General features: G+C 43.5%; 1 protein-coding gene across 3 annotated transcripts; it reads right to left on the reverse strand.

Moving 5' to 3' along the window:
• Positions 1-245: 245 nt before the first annotated feature.
• On the reverse strand, positions 246-22700 carry SFPQ (splicing factor proline and glutamine rich). Of its 3 annotated transcripts, XM_083173482.1 has the most exons (13): positions 22041-22700; positions 21622-21941; positions 20979-21167; positions 16474-16775; positions 16253-16348; positions 15885-16081; positions 15204-15288; positions 14554-14668; positions 13318-13363; positions 13122-13240; positions 718-8630; positions 449-508; positions 246-299 (listed from the first exon to the last, which is right to left on the reverse strand). In XM_083173482.1, exons 1-11 carry the CDS (start codon positions 22633-22635, stop codon positions 8490-8492), a joined length of 2205 nt encoding a protein of 734 aa, XP_083029608.1. In that variant the 5' UTR covers positions 22636-22700; the 3' UTR covers positions 246-299; positions 449-508; positions 718-8489. The 3 variants fall into 3 exon arrangements, with proteins under 3 accessions (XP_083029608.1, XP_083029609.1, XP_083029607.1); XM_083173483.1 differs by having other exon boundaries at positions 718-768; positions 21622-22700; XM_083173481.1 differs by having other exon boundaries at positions 21622-22700.
• Between the last annotated feature and the right edge of the window lie 4821 nt (positions 22701-27521).

Consider the following 27521-nt stretch of genomic DNA (forward strand, 5'->3'; position numbering starts at 1 on the left):
TCTGATCAGGCGCAGCCTCCAGGGGTGTGAGAAAGTGTGAGCCTTATTTTAGGCACCTAACAAGAAGTTGACAGGATTAGCTGTAATACTAATGTGTGCCTAAAAACTACTACTGAATTGCTTTGTTGGTACACAAGATGCCCAACACCTGGCACAATTGACACACCCTCTCGTCAAATTTATATCCATAGGTCTTCAATTAAAGCAGTTTCAACCATTCATATTTCAATATCAAAATACAAGACTACTTTTTAAAATATTTTATTAAAATAATCCATCCAAAACGTTGCCGATTGCTCCTGTAAAAGATAGATTTACATAGTTATACAGGTTGTCACAAATCCATCCAATTATAGCAGTTTAAATCAGCAGTTTTCATTTTACATTTACTCCAGAATGGTTACAAAGCTAAATAGACTGGTCTTTCATAGATACTTGTCTAGCATACCTCATTATTTTCACTTTGTTGAAGTGGTGCAGCCCAAACTGGATGACATTTTCATTAATCCTGCAAAAAGATTGTAAGGTATTCACTTAATTCACATGTACACTTGAATAAACCTCCACATTGGTGTTTTATTTGGGACAACAACCCCAATTGAGCAGAACACATTCAATTTAAGTTATACCCAAACACTATACTTTGTTTCTCTATGGATAATCAAACTACACAAGTTTAGTTAAAAAAACATTATGTGCCCATTAAACATAACATACCTTAAGTCAAAGAATTAGCAGTTGAAGTCAGCCAGTATCCAGATCCCATACCTAAAGGTAAGTACAAAACATTAGGGTCTAGAAAGTTAGGTTTAAGTTCATTTAATTCTATGGTGGTGAAACTTTATATGACTTTAGTGGCTCTTCCAAAAAGGCTCCCAAATCTCTTCAAGTGGACAGATTTTAATGACTAAAGCAGCATCTATATTTAGGACTCCATTAGTTACTGAAATGGATCTACAAAGCATGTTTAATTACTTCACAATGCCACTAAATTTATCATTTGGCGCTAAGAGTCAGGCCTTTAAATCCAATCCTGATTGATATATAGCTCTGTTGTAGACAGATGCTGCTGCAATTCAGTCTATGGTGCACTAAATGCATATTTAGATTAGGGGAAAGCAAAAACTAATAAACCTTAGTATAGATTAAGATTTAAAATCGGTTTCAAGGTAAATAAATTGGCTAAGTATTCCAAATAGAATGCTAGCATTGCCACAAGTTCACAGGATACAGCTGCCTGCCTGAACTGCCAAAGCTGTTTTACCCCATTACATTCCTTATTCACAAGTTGCTTAAATATGCAGTTCATTAAAACCGTTACAGGTATGGCCTAAAATGTTTAACACCTGTAAGAGATGTCACAATTAATGTATAGACTCATTGTAAAGAGACAAATCAAAAACTGCACCTTTATAGAAGCATTTGTATTCTGACACCACACTTCTGATGTTTTTAATGACAATAACAAACCATTCAAACACAATGCAGCGCTTTACCATCTTATTCATGTGTACATACTGCATGACCATTTGTTTCTACTGTACAGCAACAGTGCGTACAAGCCACAGAAACTGGTCACAACTGTTCCTAGGAATATCATGGTGAATACGGAGATCACATGGCAGAACTAGACACTGCCAGTCATGTACAGTGACCACGTAAAAGCACATTACTAAAGCACAATAAATTTCTTCAAACCCAGTCCCACATTACATCAGTTTTTCGATAATTTAAAGAAAGGTATTTGTGTGGTGGTGACAGCTTAGGAAGTTCACCACTCATTGCTTTAGAACAGCACACATTAACAAAATGATAGGTTAAATAGTCCTACATAGAACCATGGCTTAAAGCCTTTGCATTTACTGGACAATAAACCAAGCAGTGGCCATGACCATAAGTAATTCCTTAACTTCCAAAAAGCTTTGTAGGAAGAAGGGTAAGTAAGATCGGGCGTTTTCTACAGTGTTATTGAAGTCAAATAGTTTGTGAAGTCAAGCAGACCAAGATACTGTGCCCATGACTAGAAGTCAGGCCAATGGACAGACCACTTGAATTATTAAAGACTTGTGGTGTAGCCAGTTCAGGCTTCACCATATTTACAAGAATAAACCTATGTTTGATAAAAACACATCCATCCTACATATATTATGCACAAATTTTGACCTGAAAGTCCAGCAAACTAATAATTACGTACAATTTTTATTTTTTTTTTAAACCCACTTGGATGAGTTTATGAATATTTTCAGTTTTGTATTTTACTGTTGGCTACAGTACAGTCCTACACAGATCTCTAGAAGAATGGAGGCCAATTTATAACAAGGTTTGATTTTGTACAACGAAACTGCAACAGTCTACCAATAATTCACTTCAATTACACAATTGTTCAATAGGTTGGTCACATTCAGACAAGAAAATTTTTTCGGTTGTCAGAAAGAGGTTATATGAAACTTTGGGATAAGTGTACAGAAAAAAACCAATTGCCTAAGTCATAAATGTAATGCGGAGGACATCAGCCGAAACAATCTTTGGGGGTAATTCAGTTCTGTTGTGTTAATTTAGCTCCCAGGCTAAGTACCCAGGATCTATTCAATGGCTTGACACAATGCTGTCCAGGATTGAGTAGAAACCACATAATGTGCAGACACAGGGCTGGGTGCTGGAACTGAATAGCTCCCACACTGTGCTATAGCTCTGCAAATAATTCAAACTGGTTATTTAACAAAAATTATTTCACTTTGTCCTAGACCGTTATATAGCACAATGGAATATGCTGGTGCTATATACAGATGTGACCTGCAGTTTTTTTTATATGTACGACAACCGGTCATTACCTTTTTATGCATATCGTTCAGTGTGTATGCACTATATTATGCAATTATGCTCGCTCACAGGTCAGTGGGGGATATATTGTAGTCTGTACATGACACTCAATCTAAGGGACCTGGTCAATGTCCGCTACACTCCTGGGTAGGGCCACTGACCATAGTTTGACAAAATAGTGTGCATACACATTGAGTGATTTTACAGAGTTCCATGCAATTCAATGGAAATGATGGATGACATACCATCTTTTGCATTGTCATCTAACAGCTTTACTGTTGGGAGGTTTTAATTGCAACTCAACGCGAGTAGGATTCTTTATACAAAGTAGCAGCAGCTTTTTCCCCTAAAAAGTTCTGTTCTATATGCAAAATGTCACAATACACAAGTATCAAATTAATCAGTACAATGCGTCCTAGTCGCTCTGTATTAACCCAAATGCATTTTGAGTGCACAAATGTAGTAGAGTTGTGCATGACTTGGCTGCTTACTCGCTATCAAGCAACTCACGCAGCAAGGCTTGTTGAGCTAAGATGTCCGAGGACACATCTGTAATGGGATACTTGTTTTTCTCTAATTGAATTTGTCAGGAGGATACATTTTGGATCAGTGTGTATGTGCACACATGTGGCACAGAATACACACTGTAAGCTACACTGGAGCAGAAAGATACATATATCTATAAACATAGATGTAGTGTTCTAAATTAAAAAGCAATGTGAACAATGGTCTTCGATCTAAGCCACATCACAAATGCTTATGCAGACTCTGCACAGATTTACCCATGATCCTAAGAGTGACATAAAGAACCGTGAAAGTTCTTGAAGTCTTTTAGAATAGAATTGCAGCAAGATCCAAGACTAATTAGGACATTAGCTAGAAAATGGTTTACTAAAGTTATTTTTTAGGACATTTGCAAGGTTATCAATTGTGTTTACAGATATTCTGCTCAAGAAAAGAAAGCTGCTAGAAGTGTTTGCAGAGACATAGGACAGATCACTTTAGAGCAGGCATGTCCAACCTGCGGCCCTGCAGATGTTCTAAAACTACACATCCCAGCATGCATTGCCATCATTCTAGCATTCCCTAATAGCCAAATTGTGGCAAGGCATGCTGGGATGTGTAGTTTTAGCACATCTGGAGGGCCGCAGGTTGGACATGCCTGCTTTAGAGTAACACAAGTAGCAAACCTAACCATTCACATGAAACAGGTTGTACACTACAAAAAGCAGATACAAAGGATACTTCTTATGAACCTAACTACCGCCAACAAGTTGAGTGAGATTTTATGCACTTTGGATTGACGAAATATACATTGGAGATCTTTCACCACAGAGCATGTCTGCTTAGATTTACACCTTTGAAGACTTACAAATTTTCAGTTGTCTTCTAGCTTAGAAGACATTAGAATCTAGACTTTCACCTGGAAAGCTCAGCAAGTACTGATTTACAAAGCCTATGTTTTAGTACTGTTACATGAAAACCTGAGCTCCCACCCAACACAGACGATGATTTAAAAAAACCAAAAACATAACTTTCAGAACAATTAGAAGGCCCGCTTCTAATATTTTATATATGGTGCATTACAGTGGCAATGAAGCACTATAAGCAAATAAGCATTCTTTCTGTCGTGCCGCAAACAAAACTTAAGCGCTGCATTGTATTTCAATCAACAGAAGTGGTATGTCAGAATAGCAGTTACACAATATGTCACCAACGTAGAGGATTTCTTATGTACCTACCTGAACGCCGTCAGCACTGAGCATCTTGAAGCGGGACTACTACATCCGGGATCCTACAGTCCATTGGTAGCACTATGTTCCTCAAAGTTATGCACTGCAGAATTGCTTGCTACAGACGGCCACTAAGATTGTAAAGTGCAATTGAAGTGGCTAAAACTCCAGTAAAAATAAAGTGAGCATATTCCCATGACTGGCTGCCAACAATCACTTCCGATTCATTTACATCTGCCACGATGAAGATTAAGACTGTAATAAGGAATTAGTTGTCTCGAAGGGTTGATGTTAAATCTCCTTTGCAAAATTACTGCTTTTACAGCAGGTACATTCTAAACCTAGGCTCTAACAGGGCATTGCAATGATAAATTGCCAGCCAAAGTTTTTGTAAAGGCTGTTTTTTCTTGATAAATTGAATGCCATACTTTCCAAAAAATCAGGATTGCTCTTGAAATGACTTCATGCTTTTAAAATAAGATGGCGTTTAGCTATATGGAAAAGCAGGATCAATCACAGTATATTTAAAAATAAAATAACTTATCAATAAGAATATATAGGGGCTCAGAACAGATTTAAAAAAGTTCATCTCAATTTTATGGCTAGAGGGGTATGGCACAATAATTCCACAAAACTAATAGCAACATTCTGAAAGCTTGTGATGAATCTAAAAGGCTTTCCTTGTGCATTTCACCAAGCCAATGACTGCTTTTTTTCAAAATTCTGAAAGGAAGTTTGCAAACACTTAATACTGTGGAGTTTATTTAACAAAGCAGTTGATTCAGTTGTGTTTTTAAAAGTCACTATGCATACAAGTGACAAGTGGGTGCTACTTCATGTGAGCTCAATGAAACATGTGCTCCAAAGAACTGGAGTAACTCCTATGTAAATGGAAAGCTTGGTCCTGCCTTAAAGTGTGGTCCACATTTTAAGACGAAGTTTACCCAAATTGCTGGTTCACCCATTTACTTTCCTTTTAGATTGACTAAAATTCTATGGAATACAACACTTCCATTTGCATAAACTACTCAACTATATTAAGTTGCATAGGTACAGTGTTTACATATATATGATTGTACACTAAAACACAATGTAAGGCGAGCTCAGGGAGGACAGAAACCTCCCTTGGAGCAGAAGGGCAAACCTACATCATACCAGAATGGTTTAAGGCTACAGGGGGCACTGGGTTTGATAAATTGCCTACTCCTGGGACATCATTGCTGAAGTATACACATTTTCCAAGACACTGAAATTTAAAGAGACATGATTAACCTTGAAGAAAACACCAGCTAGTGTCTCCCAATGTCCAGTAGAGCAGCACATAGTACAGGTTGAGTATCCCTTATCCAAAGTTCTCCTGGTCCCGAGCATTTTGGATAACAGATTATTCCGTATTTCAATGATTTATCTTGAGGTATCTTGCATTTAATGTTGTACATGTACATCAAACACATGAAATAAACACAAATATATACAAAAAACAAGGTTTCAAAACATGAAACGTTTGTGTACAATCTCAGGCACTGAATTTAAATGCCAAGCAATCACTTTCTTGTACATATATAGTGCCAGTTACATATCATGTCCTCAGTAGTGCTGGTACTGATGTCCCCTTAAAGCTTTTAGCAAAAAAAAAAAAAAAAACGTTTTGTTCACTTTCTGGAATGTATGTTTTCGGAATAATTCGCATAACGTATATTCGGATACGGGATACTCAACCTGTATCAATCAATGTTTTACAGTGCATGAAGGGTCTTGATTTAAAAATATGCACACTAAATGCTTCAAACCAGTATGGAGGGGATACCAAAAAAAAAATAAATAAAGTGGTGAAAAAGTAGATAGCCTGCACTTTTGCTTAGTTATTAGTTACCAAAAGGGCACTAAATCACTTGAGTTGCAAAAGGCACAGAAATAATGCGCAAGACCAGCAGTTTCCACAAAATACCGCACCATTAAGTAGACACAGCCAGTCTCCATAGGAAATGGATGTTTTGCACCTTGTACTCTGCTTAAATATAACTTAATGGGGCCTATACATGTAGCCATGTCATGCTATTTTCTCAACAATATTACTTTAACTAGATCACTCAAAAAATGGCTCTGCATCGCTGTGTGTAGAGGCCATAGTGATAACGATGCATGACCATGCGCGGACCAATCACCCGGCAATATCCAGCATGCTGGATAATCCGCCAATATCAGGGCCAGTGCCCGCACTGTGGAACATGGGCCCTGACAGATCAGCAGCACATCGCTATGTGCGTAGCAATCTAGGAACGCTCTGCAGCACATTGCCCCATGTGTAGGCCCCATTAGATTTTAAAGTACGAATACCTATAGAAGCACAGGACAGAACACTGGAAATTATTGTGCAACCCTGAACAGCATTAAAATGCTTGCAGAAAACAAGTTATACTTTAAATTGGAATTGTGATTACCAGCATGAATCTACCTTATAAATTCTTTCTCTCCCTCCCCAAATACCTTGTGTACTGGGCGCTATATTTGGATTTACACTGGGAATGCCATACCAAAAAAGAATTTTCCTGAGACACTCAAAATTGAAGTAAGCAGTCAGGCTTTAAGTTTTAGACGGTCATAAGCATTGAAGACTGCAAGACAAGGATACATGGGGAGTATTGCCTATTACAAGCTTATTTGCTTGTAATGGACAGTATTGCTGATAGTTTTTTAGGGGCTCTGCTTTTCTATAAAAAAAAAAAAATAATGACCCACAAAACATTTGTTGCCATCATGTATTGGCAATAGAAAATCACAGAAAAGGGTAAATACCTAAAATGTGTGCTTTGTTAGCATATTTAATCAGCTACAATGCTTACAGCGGCAGGGTTAAGCGACCAGAGCTATTCAATTATAACCCTCCAAAGTTATACATGTGGTAAGGCATAGAGAAGTCCAGGGTTGAGCACAGAGCCTGTCTGCAGCCTAAGGGGGCAAGAATATTTTTCTTGAGCCCTCAGGTGCAAGAAAACCACAAGTGCACCCTCAGGGCTTACCACTGGCAGTAATCAAAACAGCTATGGAGCACTTGACAGAGTTAAAGACCTGCCACAAATTTAATATGCTATGTTGCTTTACAGTCAACAGACTGAACAGCCATTCCTGTAAATAAAAGTCACCACTGGTAACCTCTAGTAAAGCTTACAAGTAAACAACCTCTGTTCTTGAGTGGTTCACTTTAATCTCCAAGATTTAAATGAACAAATTTCTGGTAAAACAGTGCATACATGACTTTAAACCATGTCAGTCTAAATCACCTTATAAAAAACCCCACCAAAGTACCATCAATTCTTTAAAACCATGAATGGCGGCAATAACGTAACCCCATCCCAACACAGTAAGTTTTTCGATTTTTTTTAATTTACAAGTTTAATACAACGGATTACAAGGACAATTTTCATGGAGCTTTTGCTCAAGTCACAATACCCAAACAAAGATTAGTGTGATATTAGATCTAACCACGAAGCCTTGGGGATGCAACCCAGATACAGCCAAGAGACTATAATCTTATTCTACACCAAAGATTTGGTGTTGAGCTGCCTATCTGGATTAACAGTCTCTGGGTGACATCATTGAAGCAAGGCAAGTCATGCTGTGTGTTTGTCAAGCTAGCCAAAGTGGGTTTTTTGCAATCTGAGGTCTAATCCAAAAAATAGCATTGTCAAGAGCATTGTGTAGCATCCAGTAGGCTACAAGCACAGTTTAAAAATATATATACAAAAAACTAGGGGAATTCAACATACTACCATATAGCAAATGAGGGGAAATGATGCCACAAATTAAAGCTGCATATATACCAACTGGCTTCACAAATACTGGGTCAAGTAACCGAGCATCCAAAAAAAATGCCATCTCACTAAAATGCAACAATTAAAAAAAAAATTTAAACAAAATTAGTTTGTAGGGAAACCTCTAGAACCTGGGTTTCTTGTTTGGCCCTTCATATTCTTCTCCCCCCCTCCCATAACTTCCAGCAGCAGGCACAGTCCCAATCCCTCTGGTAGCCTGTGCATTGGGGGTCCCTGCATTGCCCTGGGTAAACCGATCATTACGCTATTGAAAACAAATGGAGTTCATTATAGAAGAAGTTGTCCGTGTGTGTATAGTATATATATTTAGAAGGGTCCCGCAGTCAAGGTTTCGTCGATACAATCACCAGTGAGTCGATCCACAGGTACCAGGAACATAGAAAGGAAAAAAGGGTAATTTGCAAATTAGTTAAGTATCACATGCCATGAGATATGCTCCCACAATTGATAAGGACAGCTGTTTCAGAGAACAGATGTTCCCCCTGGGCTCAAGAAAGCACAGGTTAAAAAAAAAAAAAAATCCACTAGGTAAGTTTGCTAAGATATTGAGGAGTTAAAACTATACATTCTTAGTTTTACTTCATGACTTTAGAAATACTTCAGGTATACAGACCTAGCAGTTTATCAGCAGTACACCGATTATGCATTATGACCCTACATGAACAGATGCAACCTAACAAGTTCATGGCCCTGTAAACACAATGGTAATGCATATAACCTGGCAGCTAATGCATGGCCCTAAATAGTAGTTCATCTAAAAACACACACACATGGCTCTGTATTCAGTGTGAATACTTATCCTGTAAGGCCAAAACAGGTTCTGTAAGTGTCAAACACTTACTTAGTATACTAAATATAGAATGGTGAAACATTGGTTATCACGAGTATACACAGAGCCCCCCTCATTAAATAATCAACCTGACTTAACCGGATTCTAAAAAAAAAAAAAAAAAAAAAATTAAACAGAAATGAAATGACCTACCCACTTTAGGTCAATGTTCCCCGGGGACAGTATAGTAGGAAGTGAACAGACAGTATGCATATTGCTCTACTAATACTGAGGTATTCAATATATGGTCCACAAACTGCAATGGAACTTCACATCTGAGCACTACCCGCTTTGAGATAGGCTTGACAAGTTCCAGTTACCATGACTACTAATATCAGCCTGGTCAATTTTGTAGTCTGCTCTAGTTTACTCCTAACTAGCTTTGTCTAAAGTAGACCATGCAGGATGGCTTTCCCACTGCATGTAGAAAAATATACAGGATGTGTTTATTATGGAGTATGTTTAATAGCCTTTTAAAAGCAGATTTGGAATTGGTGGCCAAACCAGTTACCACAGTTGCCAGTCATTGAAGAAGCTACAAGAGTAGGTGAACCTATCAGCATGTTACAAGCGAAACCTAGCTCTGCTGGCAGCCCAAACTACACCACTGACCGCACTGTCACTACAGAGTTCCTGCTAAACAGTTTCCGATTAAAATCTTAAGATGTATCCTGCCTTTTGAATCCGTCTGCTCTAAGCAGTCCCCAACTGTGGGCCAGATACACATGGGTGGGACGAGCTGTTTAGCACTCAACACTGGGTGAATAGATGCTGTGTATAGCATCTATCACTATGTGGATCGTTTGGGAGTAGTCCAGCATCTAAATGCAGGGTACATCCACAAGACTAATGCTGGCCACTCAGACCAACTTTCCTACAACCATCCAACTAGTTGCTTGGATGGAATAAAAATATGGTACTGATAGGAGCAAATGTAATATTTACTTCAGAAATTCTCCTAAAATCTGGAAAAGCACAAAAACTGTCCCCTCAGACAGTACTGTAGTTGAACCGGTTTGATTTAAACAATTTGACTGCATGTTTTTTGTCCATTTTCCTGGGTTTGTGAACACATTTCTAATTGTCCCGTGCTCCCATTCAGTACCATATTTTTTATTCCATCCAAGCAACTAGTTGGATTGTTGGTCTGATGGGAGTGTGTCATGAGGCAGTGTCCTTTCCACTGTTACGAGTGTCAGATTTAATATGCAGCTCTTTGACCATGCTACAGTTAACACTCGACATTAGCTCGAATCTGGCTCTAGCATTTACGTGCTCCAGCGCAGATATGACCAAATGCCAGGTACACTTCTATTTGACACAAATTTGCAGATGACCACCATTTGTTACCACAAATTCTAAGCCATCCAGTATGTACTCACTACAATCGCTAGCAATGCCTGCGCCCAGCAGTTCACTAGTGAACTATTGACTGATCATGCCACCCAATCAGGGGATGTTGCTAGCATTTCCTTGATGCCTGGTGACCATACACTAGGAGGATTCACATGCAATATGGTCACTTTATGCGATTGCAGTGAAAAATCACATGAAAAGCATATGAATTGCATGTGCTTGACATAAGTCCAGGGTGCATCACATCAGAACCGCACAAGCTGCAGAATAGATGTTGGATTGCATGTGATATGTGATATCACAGCATATGATCCTACCACCTCTGAAAGTCCTGGGTAGCTCAAGGGGGATAGCATGCAACTTCTGAGGGGAGACGTCGCACAAGTGTATGGCCAGCTTTAGGTGGCAGAATCTCGTGACCATTGCAAAGCCATGTGCAGCAGTCTTCCAAAGTTCATATATTTTGGCCACCTACAATGTTCTGATTCCTAAACTTTAAATATGGCTCTTCGATTGTACAAAATGTTGTCCAGCCCCATCAGGGCCTGCTAAACTAGAACTTGCAGGGATGTGTAGTTCCAAAGCAGCTGGAGGGCAGTATGCTGAAAACCCCATGCACTACAATTTGTTTTCTATTAAACACATTAGGTGCAAGTAATTCACATTTTGCAGTGAATTATGCCTGTGTAGGCAACTGAAGATTTCATGGTAACAAACCCAAGGATCAACAGTAACTTCCTGTTGTATATGTAAGAAATGCAGGAAAATTGTCAAGTTTGGAAATCAATCAGTAGATTTCTATAAAAACTCTAAAAAGGTGCAATGATCAGTTGATGTCACCGTCCGGCAATAACCTAGAACATCTCTCAAATTGTAAAGCTAATAATTTGAATAACCTAAACCTATTATAAAACCATATTTACAGCTAAAACTTATAGCTACTTGTTACGAAAGGACAAGCAATATGGAGGATCAGATTTGTTCCCCATTTACATTCATCTAAACCAAGTCTGCCAGAATAAAGCAGAATGTTTGCTGCAAGACAGATATGCAGCAGTTCAGGCACTCTAGAAAAGAACCACATATTTAAGACTAAGCTCAAAATGCAAAACAATGTTGTACAGCATCACTGAAAATAATGAAGTCGCCATAGGACCTAACATTCACAAACGTATGTTAAAAGTTTCAGACCAGATAATATTTAAATTGCCAAAAATTCTATACAAGATAGAAATTTACATTGCAGTCCTCTTAAAAATGCTTAATTATTGCATACCAAATACAATTTATTTTATCTTATGTGAAACTTTACATACACATCAGTGAATAATCTATAAGCCATGGGTCTTCAAACTGTGGCCCTCCAGATGTTGTGAAACTACAAATCCCTGCATGCCTTGCGACAGTTTTGCTATAAGGGAGTGTTAAAACTTGCAAGGCATGCTGGTATTTGTAGTTTCACAACATCTGGAGGGCCACAGTTTGAAGACCCATGCATAAGTTTTTAGATCGAGCTTCATTACATGCTTGATGCAACTATAAGGAACGAAGACAACAATATTGTGACCAGTTTAATCCTGGCATAATAGTAGCACACAGCACAAGTTCCATGGTGCTGATTCAATTATGGCGCACTGCCCCCCTACTGGGCGTCTATACTGATGGGTATCTGCTGGAGCCAATCAATTGTTTCTCTAAGCAAACACCCATTAAAAGGGTAATGCGCTTGACCACTCTGGGTTTAGCTGCAGAAAGCAGCGAAACAAGCCTGAGAAGCTTCACTGAGCGCACAATCTCCAGAACATTTTTCCCAGGACCTACGGCAGAGAAGAATAAAAAAAAACAGAAAAACCCATGACTGTCGCTGCTAATGAGCATCTGATCAGAGAAACAAATACACAGCTCCACCTGACACTGAATCCAACAGATGGCTAAGCAGGGGGTGCATGTGCCACAATGGACTGATACCAAGAAATCTTGTATAGATCTTTAAAACCAAAATGGTAAATAGTGGACTATAACCATTTATATGTATTTCATAACTCCGTGTACAATGCTCATTAAGATAGTATACAGGCAACATGTAGCCCATACTGAGAATGTGGACCCTGACATGACTGTATACAGGTCTGTGCTTTCCAAGCAGACTCAGTTTAGGTGTATTACAGGTGAGAATACAACTGCTCAGCAAGCATGCCAATACCAGATAGAACTGATTTGATTTAACAAAACCTTTATGTTTTGTGTATATAACCACAAGATCAATATCACAATTTACAGCACTATTAGAAAGATGCTTCAAAACCTGAACTTCACTGCCATATAAAAGATTGCCTCCCACAAAGCAACACCATGATTGACAGCGGGTGCTTTGAATTTATGAGCCTGAACAAATTATTAAAAGGTTTCCCTTATCAGAAAGATGCCTGCATAAAGTCCAAAAAAACAAAAAACTTGCAGTATATTTATTTTCCAAAGCAGATGGGACCAGTAGGACCACAAACTGCCATTCTGTTAATGCCACTATCAAGTCACAAACTGATACATTACCATGTCACTTGCCATCAGAGAGGTGGCAATTGCTGCCTGGGTGACGCCTGGGCTGCCCTCATACCCCATACCAGTTGACCCAAGGGATTGATACTTCTGTGTCGCGGTGCCATAAGGGTCTAAAAAGCACAAGAACCTAGATTAAGAACAGGTTTTCAAGTATTTGTTAGATAAACCAAACTGAAATGTTTTTTACCTCCCATGGACATTGAATTTGTTCCCATGCGTATGTCACGTTCTCTCTGGAAATTTAAAGTGTTTTATTAGAGACTGGCACCAAAAACAGGAAACATGTCAACCTTTCACTTCAACACATAACTTCAGTACCTAGTACTGAGGTCACTCCCCCTACCTGATGCCTCACATTTTTTTACATCCCTGCCATGCTCCTTTTTGCCTTCAGGCCTTCTTGCTAATTATCTGTCTTCTCCTCACATAAAAATAAGCTCCACGGAGCAAGACCCTCTAACACCCGTTCTCAAAAGCACTACTCTTAAGGTGCCCATACACGGTGGGGGCGGGCAGTGGGGCAAGCGGCTGCTAATGGCAGTCGGCTGCAGCGGACCTTCCAAGACGCGGCTGGTAACTACGGCAGCGACATGCCGAATTTTGAAGTGACTGGCCGGATGTTCATTGGCTGAGAGAATTCTCTCAGCCAATCAGATACCTTCCATCTGATTGGCTGAGAGAATTCTCAGCCAATGAACATCCGGCCAGTCACTTCAAAATTCGGCATCCCATCCCAACTCCCGGCAAATGTTGCTACCGTAGTTACCAGACGCCGCTTCTTGCAAGGTCCGCTGCCCGCCCCCACCACCATCTGCTGCCCATACCCCCTTAGCAGCTACGGAGACCACATAGCTGCATTTTGCCGGGCGCCCATCAAAATCAGGTACATGCGATCAAATCGCATGCAGATTGCATGTGAAAGAAGGTACATCAAAAGCAAAAGTCAGATAAAGCCTCCCAGGGGAGAGGCAGCAGAATTTCAAGGGAAAAATAGTCAGATTTGTGGTCAGATAAATCTGGCTCAGTTTATGGGCACCTTTACACTTTAATTACAGCTCCCGTATTCCGCACCTGCATCTCTTCTCACTCTAAGGTGGCCATACATCTACAGATAGGTTGTCATATTGGGCTGGTTGGAACAAAATCCTGGTAATGGATGAGAGCAAATGACAGTTGACAATTTGCTTTGAAATGCCGGAAAACTGCCAAAAACGGTCATTCAGATATTACCAGGTTTTTATTCCAACCAGCCCAATCTGACAAGCGATCTGTAGATGTATGGCCACCTTTAATAGTTCATATCTTTCAACTGCAACTCACCCCTGGTTACAATAAACCAAATCTTTTGCATCTCTACAACTCATTATTTGCACTGAGAAACCTGTATAATAATGTGCTAATAGTGTGTGGGATAATATCTTACAGGATCAATGTAGCTCATACGATAACCCTCTTCTCTTTGGCGCATCATCTGCTCTTCCATTTCACGCTGTCGTAGCATAATCTCTTCTTCTCGCCTGCGTCGTTCCTCCTCTTGTCTGTTAATAAAAAGCATAGCAGCTTAACTAGTATTCAGTGATTTATAAGGTTCCCTCAAGAAGAAAATGTTGCAATGATTGTTGGGGGAACAAAAACTGTTAAGCCCCATACACACGAGACAAGATCGTAAAATACCACTCATAAGGGCCATTGTGTAAACAAAATACCATTAAAGCGAGCTCCTGCGTGTCACCAACAATTGATGTCTTAACATGCAGGTCAATTTGGCTAGATCACCAAACCCAGTGTAGTGTTCCTTCTAGGAATGCAGGCGGGGCGCCGCTGTACAGGGGCAGTGGTGCGGACGGACCGGGCCAACCGACGCCACAGTTGTGGGCGGTCCTGACCCGCCAACGTCACAAAAAGGACGTACCTGAGCCGCCGACATGAAAAAAAAAAAATGATCGGGCAGGGCGCAGCACCCCGCTAAAACAGCCTAGCAGGAACACCAGCAGTAGTCCCTGTCGCCTAGTATATGGGGCATATCTTTCGACAGGCTCTCATCACCAGGCTGTACCCACTGTTCTGACTTACCTCAACTGCATTTCCTTACGCTTCTGCATCTCTTGGTTATGCATTTCTTCCATACGTCGGAGCTCCTCCTGGCGCCTCATTAAGTCTAAAGCAAATAAAATAAACCCATTTGAAATGAAAGGATTCAGTGCATGTGTGAGACAAAGGCTGTACGGTTAGCATTACTGCCTCACAGCACTGAGATCATGAGGTCAATTCCCACCATGGCCCTGTGGGGAGTTAGTATAGTCTCTGGTTCCTTCCCACAAGCCAAAAATATACTTGTATCTTAATTTGCTCACATAAAAAAATTGGCCCTACAATGATTGTGTGCATTTGGAATCGTAATATAGATCATAGGCTCCACTGGGTAAAGGACTGATGTGAATATGCTGCAGAACATGTGTGCACTATGTAAATAACTGGTAACAAACAAGTAAACAATTAAAGATCACAATTTTACAGCCCTACCAAGGTTGAAGAATTCCATAAAATTACATCAACCCGTACATAACCATGTTACAAAAGCATGACCATCCCAGCAGTATAGAGCTACCTCCATATGTAGCTCAAAAGGAAAAAACTGACTTGTCCATGAATGCAGATTAAAAACAGACTAATCCATTTATTCAAGTCAAGTTCTTTCACCCAAATAAAACTTCCAATAATGGCAGGGAGAACAGTATATGACCAATTACCAACCTTGACGCAACAAATTAGCTTGGTGTTCATGGAAAGCATCTTCCATCTCACTTTCAAGCTTCTCCTTTGCTTCTTTCATGTTTTTCTCAACTTGCTGCCTTTGTTGTTTTTCCATTACATCTAAAGACTTCCATCTTTGGGAATATTCAAACTCAAAGGAACCATGCTGGGCAAACCGAGGAGGAATCTCCCTTTCCCTATTAAGAAAAGGGGGAGGGAAAACATTTAAAAAAAAAAAAAGGAAAAAAGTCTTGACAAATAGCAAATGACATAACAGCAACACCACTCTGGTAAAGAATGTCAGACAATGCACTTTCTGGTACTAGGGGGATTGCTGTATGAGAGACTATGTAAAATAGAATGCTTACTTTTGATACATGTGATTCTTCTGAGCAAGTTTATCTGGCAGTCCATCCTCATCATCAAACTGCTCCAGAGGCTCCACAATAACAGGCATTGGTGTCCTAGAAATCAGCAAAGTTCAAAAAAATATAATATTTTTTTACAAGAAATGTCTGCAAAGACCACCACACTAGCAACACCTAAAATATTCCAGCACATTAATAGACTGGAGACTTGCAAAACTTACGTTGTCAACAGGAGCACACCATCATTACATCTGTCATATGCTTTTCTGGCAGCTGGCTTTGCGGCAAACTCTACTATTCCTTTCCCTGTCGACCTTCCACGATCATCAACAATAACCACAGCTCTTTCAACTGGTCCAAATTGACTGAAAGCTTCTTCTAAAAGTTCATTTGACACAAACTGAGACAAGTTGCGCACAGAAAGTGCAGCCGAGTGGGTAGCAAAACGTACTCTGAGTTGCCTGCCTCTCATGGGGAAGTCATCAAGCTCTGCCTTTGCTATTTCAGCCAGTGCTCTTGTTTCCTGGACAGAGTGAATCAAACAAAATCAGATGGTTTTTACTGACGATACTAGAAATAAATGTTTAGAACAATTAAGCTTCAGAAGCTTAGCATCAGATTTTAGTGTATGAAGTACTCATTACAGACTAATGAAAAATACTAAAGTGTTCAGAACTAGTTGCAAAGCATGGAGTACAGATGTCATACTAACTTTTTAATATTTGTGAATGCAAAAAATGTTAACAGTTAGAATTTAGATTAGCACTTTAATGCCCCTGTACACACTAGCCAACTAGTGGCACCACCAGTGGAGCCACTGGGCAAACAAATTTGGGTACTCTTTACCTAGCATGGCGCCCACGATTTTGATCGTGGGCATCGCAGGTAAAAAAATCACGGGCATAGCGGCCATTGAATGCACTAAAAATCGGGTGCGACGCGATGCCCGCGATTTCCCATAGGGATCAATGTTAAATTTCTCAATTGACACTATTTTACTGTTCAATGCCTCAATGGACCCGATTTTTCCATAGGAAACCATGTTAAATGGCCCACAGAGGCTAAATAGCCACCCTGAAGTGTGAAATGGCCCCCACAATTGTTAACGCCACCCCACGATCAACGTGAACCCGAAGCGTGGCGAGCGCAGCGGTACGCGTCCTACGACCTTTTCATACCCCCACTATCCACGTCGGCGTGGAGTTGAGAATAGAATAGTGTGGCGAGCCCCGCGAGGGGACGCGGATACCTTCACAGGTAAACGCGTCCCTTCACAGGTATCCGCGTCCCCTCGCGGGGCTCGCCACACTATTCTATTCTCAACTCCACGCCGACGTGGATAGTGGGGGTATGAAAAGGTCGTAGGACGCGTACCGCCGCTCGCCACACTTCGGGTTCACGTTGATCGTGGGGTGGCGTTAACAATTGTGGGGGCCATTTCACACTTTAGGGTGCCTATTTGGCCTCTGTGGGTCATTTAACATTGTTTCCTATGGAAAAATCGGGTCAATTGAGGCATTGAACAGTAAAATAGTGTCAATTGAGAAATTTAACATTGATCGCGATGGGCACCATGCTAGGTATAGAGTACCCAAATTTGTGTACTTGTTTCTTTTCCTACGTGTGGCACCATAGTGAAATCGCATCGCAAAGCTATAATAGCGGCATGCGGTGAGATTTTTTTATGTAATTTTTTCTATGTTCATTGTACCCCACTATATCGCATCGCATGTCCCGCAAAATCGCATGCGATTTTATAGGGTGTGCTATACAATATACGGTACTTGTGACTTATCTGGGCGCCCGATGTTGAAATTGTATGCCAGTACCCTAAGCATGCGATTTGACACGATTTCCCTTGAAGAGAAAATCGCGTTGCATTGTATGCTATTGTATTGCATGCGATTTTAATATGTACAGGCACCCAGATGCCTGTTTCAAATGTGAAATGGCCCCCCAGACCCCATTTTTAATTGTATACCCACCCTGATGGCTAAATGACCCCCATTGTTAAAGCCACCCCACTATCAACGCCAACTCGAAGCGTGGCGAGCGCAGCGGTACGCGTCCTCTGACCTTTTCATACCCCCACTATCCACGTCGGCGTGGAGTTTACTATATAGTGTGGCGAGCGCAGCGAGCCCGAAGCGTGGCGAGGGGACGTGGATACCTTCACAGCTATACGGGTCCCCTCGCAGGCTTCACAGGTATCCGCGTCCCCTCGCCACACTTCGGGCTCGGTGGCTCGCCACACTATATAAAATCAACTCCAAACCGACGTGGATAGTGGGGGTATGAAAAGGTCGGAGGATGCGTACCGCTGCGCTCGCCACGCTTCGGGTTGGCGTTGATAGTGGGGTGGCTTTACAATGGGGGGCATTTAGCCATCAGGGTGGGTATACAATTAAAAATGGGGTCTGGGGGGCCATTTCACATATGAAACAGGCATCTGGGTGCCTTCACATATTGAAATCTCATCGCATGCAATCTGATTGTATGCGATGCGATTTTTAGGTGCGATGGAGAAAATTAGGCGCCCAGATAAGTCACAAGTACCCAATATGATTGTATGTCCCAAAAATAGGTTTAACGCACCCCCCCCCCCCTCACTATCCACGCCAGCCCGAAGCCTGGCGAAAGCAGCGAGCCCCGCGAGTGGCAGTGGAAAGCGTCATCCGACCTTTTTATTCCCCCACTATCCACGTCGGCGTGGAGTTTATTTTATAAAGTGTGGCGAGCCACCGAGCCCGCGGATTACTTTACATGTATTCCACTTCCCCTCGCAGGACTCTGTGGCTTGCTGCGCTCAGCACACTATATAAAATCAACTCCACGCCGACATGGATAGTGGTGTAATGACAAAGTTGTAGGACACGTTCCACCGCAACTCTTCAGGGTGGCGTGGATAGTGGGGGGGATTTTGCGGCAGATGCGATAGCCCAGGGCTGAGAGCAGTGAATAAATTACATAGGAAAATCACATTGCATGGCACTAAAACGGCCCATGCGATGCCCCCAAGCAGAATAGCCCATTAAACAAATTGCTTAGTGGGCGCCGTTCTAGGAAACAAGTACCCAAATTAGTGCAAACACTGAATATTAGAATGGCACATTCAGGTTTCCAGTCACATTCCATGTAGGTGGAAGGAAAAACAGCATGGGCCGTACTAGCGTAAGTGGCTAATGTGTACAGGCAGAGTAGCACACTGAATATAATTGTAATGCCTCTTTTTGTACAAAGAAAAGTAATTAACCCATATTGACTGACAAATTCAACTAAGCTTCTATTGCCAATTTCCCAGCGCAAACAGCCCGGGTTGGCGCAGAGTGAAAAGGCCATTTTCAATATTTCAGGTTCAGCAAACAGACCTTGAATAAAAGTAGTGTTATTCCCGGGTCAGACCTGGGTTGCTGGGCAATGTGAATGTGTAACCGTGGTCCCCTAAGTGCCCCAGCAATAAGCAGGGTCGCTGTGAGCAGCTAAACACCACAAATGCCAGGTCGCTGCGGGGACAGACCCTTACCCAAATCCCAGGTGCAACCCGTCATTTGCAATGTGAAAGTGGCATTAGTTTTATTGTATTATACAGCATTTAAACAGCTAAACTTCTCATGCTAGCAAATGTTACCCAACACAGGAATGAATGGCCCATTTAGAATATACCAAAGGGGTCGATGAAACCACAGCACCGAATAGCATCAGGAGGGAGCTCCCGAAGCTATCCAAATCCACACAATTATGTAGGGATGGCTATCGACCATCAGAGACACCTAATCAATGGCTTATGGCCAATTTATAAGTTGTGCCATCATTGGGGAAGAACCAGAGGGTTTCCCTCCATCAATAGCAAGCATAACCGAATAGTGTATGTTTCTTTTCATCCCCAAGGTGACAGGACTGAATATAGGCCTGCCACCAACTCCCATAAAGCCATACCCACCAAGGTTGATTGGCCCACAGGCCAATCAAAGAAAAAAAGTGGATGGCCATCAATAGGTAAAACCATCAATGGTTATCCATTGCATAGTATGCCACCACCCATGTCCAGTTCCACTATTGCCATTGATGGCTACCATACTGTTCTATAAGAGAACACCAGTGCTCACAGGTGTTAAGTCCGGTTCTCGCAAACAAAGTGCTGCAGACAATGCACTAGGGCAAAAACATACAGCGCTGAGTTTGTCGTCAGAATTCAGCAAGCAGAAATCCACTAGTTTGGCAACCAGCAGAGCTCACTGCAGGCACTAATTACAGCACTGTGAATTGAATCAACCACAAAGGAATAATAATAATAAAAAAAAACACACACATACATCCATTAAACACCTGTGACAGCATATACTGTATTTAAGTAATGAAGCCATAAAATCTACCTGTAACCTACAGCTTAAAATACTCATATACTACCATAGCATTTTAAGAACATTTTAGAGCCAAATCAATTAGGTTTGTGCTCATTCTATCTGAAGTGACAGAATATCACAAGTCACATGTTGTGTCATCTTTCATTGTGATTCTAAGCAGATAGTATGTGCTTGTCCGCTCACACAACCTGCATACTATCAGGTCGTGCAGGTGTAAAGCCAGCTTAAGGGGTGGAGAAACATTGTGAGAACACAGCACAGGGTAAATAAAGGCAGACTAGACTGACCAATTTTATGCTATCAAGTTCCAAATTTCTAAGTTACTGTTGGGCATTATGTGTAAAGTACAATCTAAAACTCACCAGTTTAATAAAACCAAATCCTTTGCTTTTGTTGATGAACACTTCACCAGGAGCTCCATATTTTGAAAACAGTTTCGTAAACTCTTCATCAGTGATATCTGTGGGAAGATTTCCAACAAATAGTCTGCAGCGCTGTGTGTAGGTCTTCTCGCCAGGCCTTTTCAGGAGGGACAGAGTTGCCCTTACACCCTGTTGAAAAGATATTCACGGTTAAAAAGGAATGTAAATAACAGTGACAACAAGCAACACATACGCAGAGGCTACATACAACTACTCCCCCTTACAGTAACTCCAGTGAGACGGGTGAGGCGAGCTGCTGGGACGCCCAGGGGGCGGGGTTCTCTGCGACACACATGGGGGGAGGGGCGCCATAACCAAAATGGAGCTCTGACAAAGAAAGCCACAGCCCCGGCAGCCATTTTATACCTTTCCTTCAGGCTGCAGCAGGAAACAAGATGAAACCCGGCAGCGTGTCTGGTGGCAGCCACAAAGCGTGCCGTTACACGGGTGTTCCCCTACCAGCGCCGCCACGCACTGCGCGGGGCTTCACGGACATACTAAAGAGAGGGGACACGTACTGTACATACAGGGTTACACCGGGGAGGGGACACACACATAGAACGCCCGGGCCCCGACTACTCACATCATTCCAGCCGCCCTCCTCCTCCTCTTCCATGTGCACAGCGGCGGTCTCGCGAGGGGGCTCAGGCTGCGGCGGAGGCTGGGAATGGAACCGAGATTGGTGGGGCCTCTTCTGTCCGGGTTGTGGGTTGGGTCCAGGCCGCTGTCGCTGCTGGGGAGGCTGCTGTTGGGGGGGATGCTGCTGGGGGGGCGCCTGCTGTTGTGCTGGCGGCTGAGCCTGCACCGGCTTCTGAGGCGGCGGCTGCTGAGCCTGCACCGGCTTCTGAGGCTGCTGATTCTGCACCGGCTTCTGAGGCTGCTGATTCTGCACCGGCTTCTGAGGCTGCTGATTCTGAACCGGCTTCTGAGGCTGCTGATTCTGAACCGGCTTCTGAGGCTGCACCGGCTTCTGAGGCTGCTGATTCTGCATTGGCTTCTGAGGCTGCATTGGCTTCTGAGGCAGCGGCTGAGTCTGCATCGGCTTCTGCGGAGCGGGGGGCTGGCTGGGCGGGGACAGGACTTTCGGTGCCTGCTTCTGGGCCTGGTTCGGGGTAACCGCCTTCTGAGGCCCAGGCGACTGCTGGGGCGTGTTTCCGGGCTTTTGCTGAGGGGACTGGGCCGGTTTGGCTAGCGGTGTGGCGGCCGGTGTCTGAGGGGCGGGAGTTTTGGAGGCCGGGGGCTGCGGGGTCTGAGCGGGCTTCGCCGGCTCCTGGGCCGTGGCCTGGGGCTCCGATGCGGGTTGCTGTTGTGGCTTCGGTGTTGCGGGCTGCTGCTGTTGCGGTTTAGACTGCTGCTGTTGCGGTTTGTGCTGCTGCTGCTGTTGCGGTCTGTGCTGCTGGTGCTGATGGCCGCCTGGCCCGCGATTCGAGTCCATGTAACCCCCCTGACCGCGATAGTTAGACATTCCGCCCATTCCTCGACCGCCGCCTCCGCCACCGCTGCCCCGCCGGTAAATATTCATACCCATTCCGCCTCCGCCGCCCATACCACCCATTCCACCCATGCCGCCACGGTTCCTAAATCTATCACGAGACATTCTACGCAGATATCCGTGAACGTTGATCGGCTCGTCAAAATGGCGGCTAGTATGTGAAATGCGCGGCGGCTTTGTCCTTTGATTATATACGGAGGTCTCGTTACGCCTCCCGAGCTGTTGTCCAATACGAAGATAGCAACCACAGTATCTGAGTTGTTATTGGTGAATGACACGGAACACGGGGAAATAGACTGGGTGTGCCGTCAGACTTTAACAACAGCGATTGGTGCGTTGTAATAACAGACAAATATCACCGCCAATCACAATCTAGTACTGATGCGCAGTGATTGGGAGGGGGGTTGTATCCGTTCAATTAATGAGGTGGGGGTGTTACGGTCCCTGTTTTTGTATCGTGTACACTACGCACACACACATTTTTTGATTGAAAAGGCAAATCTACGCACACACACATGCAATACCACATATACAGTAGCAGTGTATGTCTAAAGCTGTGTACACACGGTGTTATATATTGACCAGCGACCATATTGCCAGCGATATGGCACCGTGTGAAATCAATTGTCAGTAAAGGTGTTATAGTATGGTAGTGTCTAGATCCCCTTCAGTTTTGACAATTTTCCCATCATGCCCTGGGTCCACGTATACCTGGAGGGGGAATATAAATCTGTGGCCAAAGAGTGTGAGGGTACAATGCAGATAAAATAAAACAAAATAAACCTACACCTACATGAATTACAGATAAAATAAAAAACGTTGTGAGGGCATCTAACAACTTCCGCCCTCACTGAACATCACATCCTGTAAACAAAACTGAAGGGGATCTAGGGTGACATTTAATAGAATGAGAGTTTTTCGCAATTTTTAAAATAGCACCATATCGCCGCACATTTTTCCCTTGTAATCCGCATATTTAATAAAATGCGAATTCGTGGGGAAAATTTGCGATATGGTGCGATTTGTGGCGATTTTAAGTCATGGAAATGTGCGCATTTTCAGTCATGAAAATGTGCACATTTCAAAACTTGCGATTTTTTTGTTAAAAAAAAAATACAAAAAAAATGGCGTGAGGTCTTCCCTCCTGAGCATATCCAGCCCCGGGCTCAAAGAGCCGGTCCTGGTTTCATAAAATCACTGGGCAAAACAAATAGGGGTCCCCTGGATTTTATAAAACCAGCACTAGGCTCAAGGGCCGGTCCTGGTTCCCAAAATACGGGGGACAAAATGAGTAGGGGTCCCCCATATTTCAAGCCGGGGGGAGACTTTTTATGCAAGCATTCATCCCCCTGACCGGTCAGCATGAGCAGGGGTCCTGGGGGAGTGTGGACCTCCCCGAAGGAGGGGACCCCCCCCCTTCGTCCTGAACTTACCTGCCCATGCTGAAGCCCGGGGCTGTCCTCGATGCCCCTGGGCAGTGGGCATCGAGCTGATTTTGTGTAAAAAAATAGATGATAAACTATTATCTTATACCGTCAGTAGCGCACGCAGGGGGGGGTTTCTGAGTATCCAGAAACCCCCCCCCCAGAAGTCTAAGAGCCCTAGGCTGAAAGCTGAGGGTCCCCTCTTTCCATGGGTACAAGAATTTTGGTACTTGTGTACTTTCACGATGTGCATCGTACAGGGAAAGATCGCATCGCATGCGATCGCATGAGATAGCATGCGATCTGATGCGATGCGATGTTATTTTTCACAGAAATTATGGACATTAGTTGACATCATGTAAAATGCACCCCAAATGTCATTTTTCACATTGTACCACCCCCCACTATCAACGCCAACCCGAAGCGTGGCGAGCGCAGCGGTACGCGTCCTACGACCAGGGCCGTCTTTCCCATTGGGCTCGATGGGCAGTTGCCCGGGGGCCCTAGGACCTAGGGGCCCCCGGCCCAGCCCAATGGGAAAGATGGTGGCATACCCTCCAACTATACCGATTTAGCCGGTACAGTACCGTTTTTGTATGGTCTGTACCGGCTAAATAAAAGTCTACCGAATGTACCGGTTTTTGACGATCAGACCCCTGTTAGGACGCAGCTCCCCTGCGTGACAGCACCAATTGGTGCCAGAGAACGCATCCGCCAATCACGCAGTGGTCTCGGAAGTAAACAGACAAGTCTCGGAGGTAAGCGGAGGTGTCACTGAAGGCAGCGCCGGAAGAACAGGGGCTGGCTGCAGAGGCTTGCACCGCAACCAATCAGCGCAGCGGGCTGGGACGCGGCAGTTGGAATTTGAATCAAGCATCAGCGTCAGTACAGGCTCTCATGTAATGGAAACGGGGGCATCGGCAGCACAGGTAACCGGGGTATAATCGCCTGGGGAGGGCATAACGCACTGCTCGGACTTAGGCTGGGAACGCATGGTCCTCGTGCCGGAGTCCATAGTAAAGCTGGACTCCATGTGTTGGTGTTATCAGTAGATAGGTGTTATCAGTAGATGGCGCAGTGTGTGATGGAGTACTAAGTAGTCATGGGGTACATTATTGGTGCCGCAGAATCATGTGGGAGTAATATCAGCAGATGGGGTACATAATTGCTGCTGCAGAGCCATGTGGGGGTATTATAAATACAGGGAGGGCACGGGCAGTAGATTGGGATAAATAGCTATTGTAGGGTAGATTTGTTAAGTTAAATACATATATGGGGAAAAAATGGCTAGTACACATTCGGAAAGGGGGTGTGTCTACGCCTCCCTTTGCATGTGGCCACGCCCCCTTTCCGAATGTGTACCGGTTTCTGGGGGGGGGGGGGGGGGGTTCCAGTGAACTAGGTTGCCCAGGGGCCCTTCCTCATGTTAAGACGGCCCTGCCTAGGACCTTTTCATACCCCCACTATCCACGTCGGCGTGGAGTTGAGAATAGAAAGTGTGGCGAGCGCAGCGAGCCACAGAGCCCGAAGCGTGGCGAGCGGACACGGATACCTGTGAAGCCCGCGAGGGGACACGGATACCTGTGAAGGTATCCTGCGCTCGCCACGCTTCGGGTTGGCGTTGATAGTGGGGGTGGTACAGTGTGAAAAATGACATTTGGGGTGCATTTTACATGATGTCAACTCATGTCCATTATTTCTGTGAAAAATGACATCGCATCGCATCAGATCGCATGCGATCTCATGCGATTTCATCAAAAATTTATAAAAACACAGGAAAATCGCATCCCATCGCATGCCACTACATATGGCATGCGATAGGAGCCGTGAAAGTACACAAGTACCAGAATTTTAAAAATCGTCCCTTGTGAACCGGAGATATCTGACTTCAAATCAGTGGTCCCCATCCAAGCCTGTTAATTGCTCTTGCCAGTCAGATATTTCAGCTTCTGTCTAACTAATGCTGTGTACACACGGGGGAGATATATTGCTCAGCCATATATTGCTGAGCAATATATGGCTGAGCTATATATTGCTTAGTTTCTACTTTACATCAGCGACCAGAGATGGTCGCTGATGAAAAAGAAACTGCCGGGGGGAGCCCGGCAGGGGTAATCAGCTGGTCGCAAGAGCATGTTCCTGCGACCAGCGATCACCACAGGGGCAAAAACGGGAGCGCGCACCCGGCGATATATCGCCGGTGCACAATCCCTTTGCGGGCAATATGGTCGCTCAGCGACCATATTTCCCGCGATTTTGCACTAAATCGCCCCCGTGTGTACGCACCTTTAGAGTTTTTCTGATGGTATATTCCAAAAGCTGGGACTCTTCCCCTTTGAGGGACACTAGTAGCTTGTCTCTACTATTCCCACAACCAGAGATATCAGCCTTCCAGCAGCTGGTTACTGCTCCAGCTCCACACACCTGTTATGTAGTTTAATATACTCGTTGGCAGATTGCTCTGCCTCCTGAACTCTGATCCCCTAGTCCCCATTATCATTTGGTAGGTGGGATTCTCTAGTTTTTAATTCCTTTAAAATCTAAGAAATCTATTTCTGGGAACTGGAGATATCTGCAGTCAAGCAAGCTGTCCACCAGAAAATTATGAATAATGAGTCCACTCCACTATACACCCCTCCTCTGCATATTAAACATCCTCTACCACCCTGGAAGTTATGTATCAGGGCCCCTTCATTCAGCCCAATGCCCCTTCTCCCACCCCATCTCCCACCATCTGTGCAGTAAAGGGGTAATTAGTGGAAATTACTGATCCAGGCCCTACATGCTGAGCGGTTGATATAATACCCCCTACCACCCGCGGGACATCAAAGCTTCCCCGACCCCTACCACTGGAGGATCGGTAGGGGCCCCAATACATTGCTATGCCCAGGGGTATACACTGCTGTTGACGCCCCTGTGTGTGTGTGTGTGTGTTTTTTTTTGTTAATTATTAGTATTATTATTATTATTATAATATACATTTGGTCTATTTATAATACTTTAACTGACCCGGCATATACTGGGTCACCCAAGTGTCCATCTTAATGCTTTGCTCCGCCCCTCTGGAAACCCCCTTCTGAAAATCCTGCGTTTGCCCCTGACCATGGAACTATGAGTCCCAGCAAGCCTCCCCCGCATGCTGGGACTTGGAGAACCACAAGTCCCAGCATGCGGGCATTAAAGGGCCCGCTGGCACTTGTAGTTCCACAGTAAAAGAAATAGTTAAATAAACACACTGACACCCATTAAAAATAAAACTTTAATACATACAAAGCCCACACATACTGATACTTACCTATCTTGAGCCCGTAGGTTGGTCCGGGGTCCGGGGTCTGGTGCTCCGAGGTCTGGGGCTTCAGGGCTGAAGAGTCCGGGGTCCAGGATCCGAAGAAATCCATAGGGGGACCTGTGGAACAAAATCCTACTCACCAAGTTCCTCTGGAGAAGATCTGTCATCTTGATCCGACGTAGTCCAGGTCTGCCCCCCATCAGGTCTTCTGCGTCTACTACCGCTGGTACCCGTGTGACAAACTATACGGAGAGAGGCTGATGTTCCATCTTCAGCGT

Source organism: Crinia signifera, chromosome 2, assembly GCF_055691185.1.
Source record: "Crinia signifera chromosome 2, ASM5569118v1, whole genome shotgun sequence".
NCBI lineage: Eukaryota > Metazoa > Chordata > Amphibia > Anura > Myobatrachidae > Crinia > Crinia signifera.

Coding starts and splice junctions, on each gene's coding strand:
- SFPQ (XM_083173481.1), bottom strand. CDS start 22,635: ATGTCTCGTGATAGATTTAGGAACCGTGGCGGCATGGGTGGAATGGGT. Junction 14,669..15,203: donor CGTAAGGAAATGCAGTTGAG/GTAAGTCAGAAC, acceptor TTTTATTAACAG/ACAAGAGGAGGAACGACGCA. Junction 13,241..13,317: donor AAATTCAATGTCCATGGGAG/GTAAAAAACATT, acceptor TGTGCTTTTTAG/ACCCTTATGGCACCGCGACA.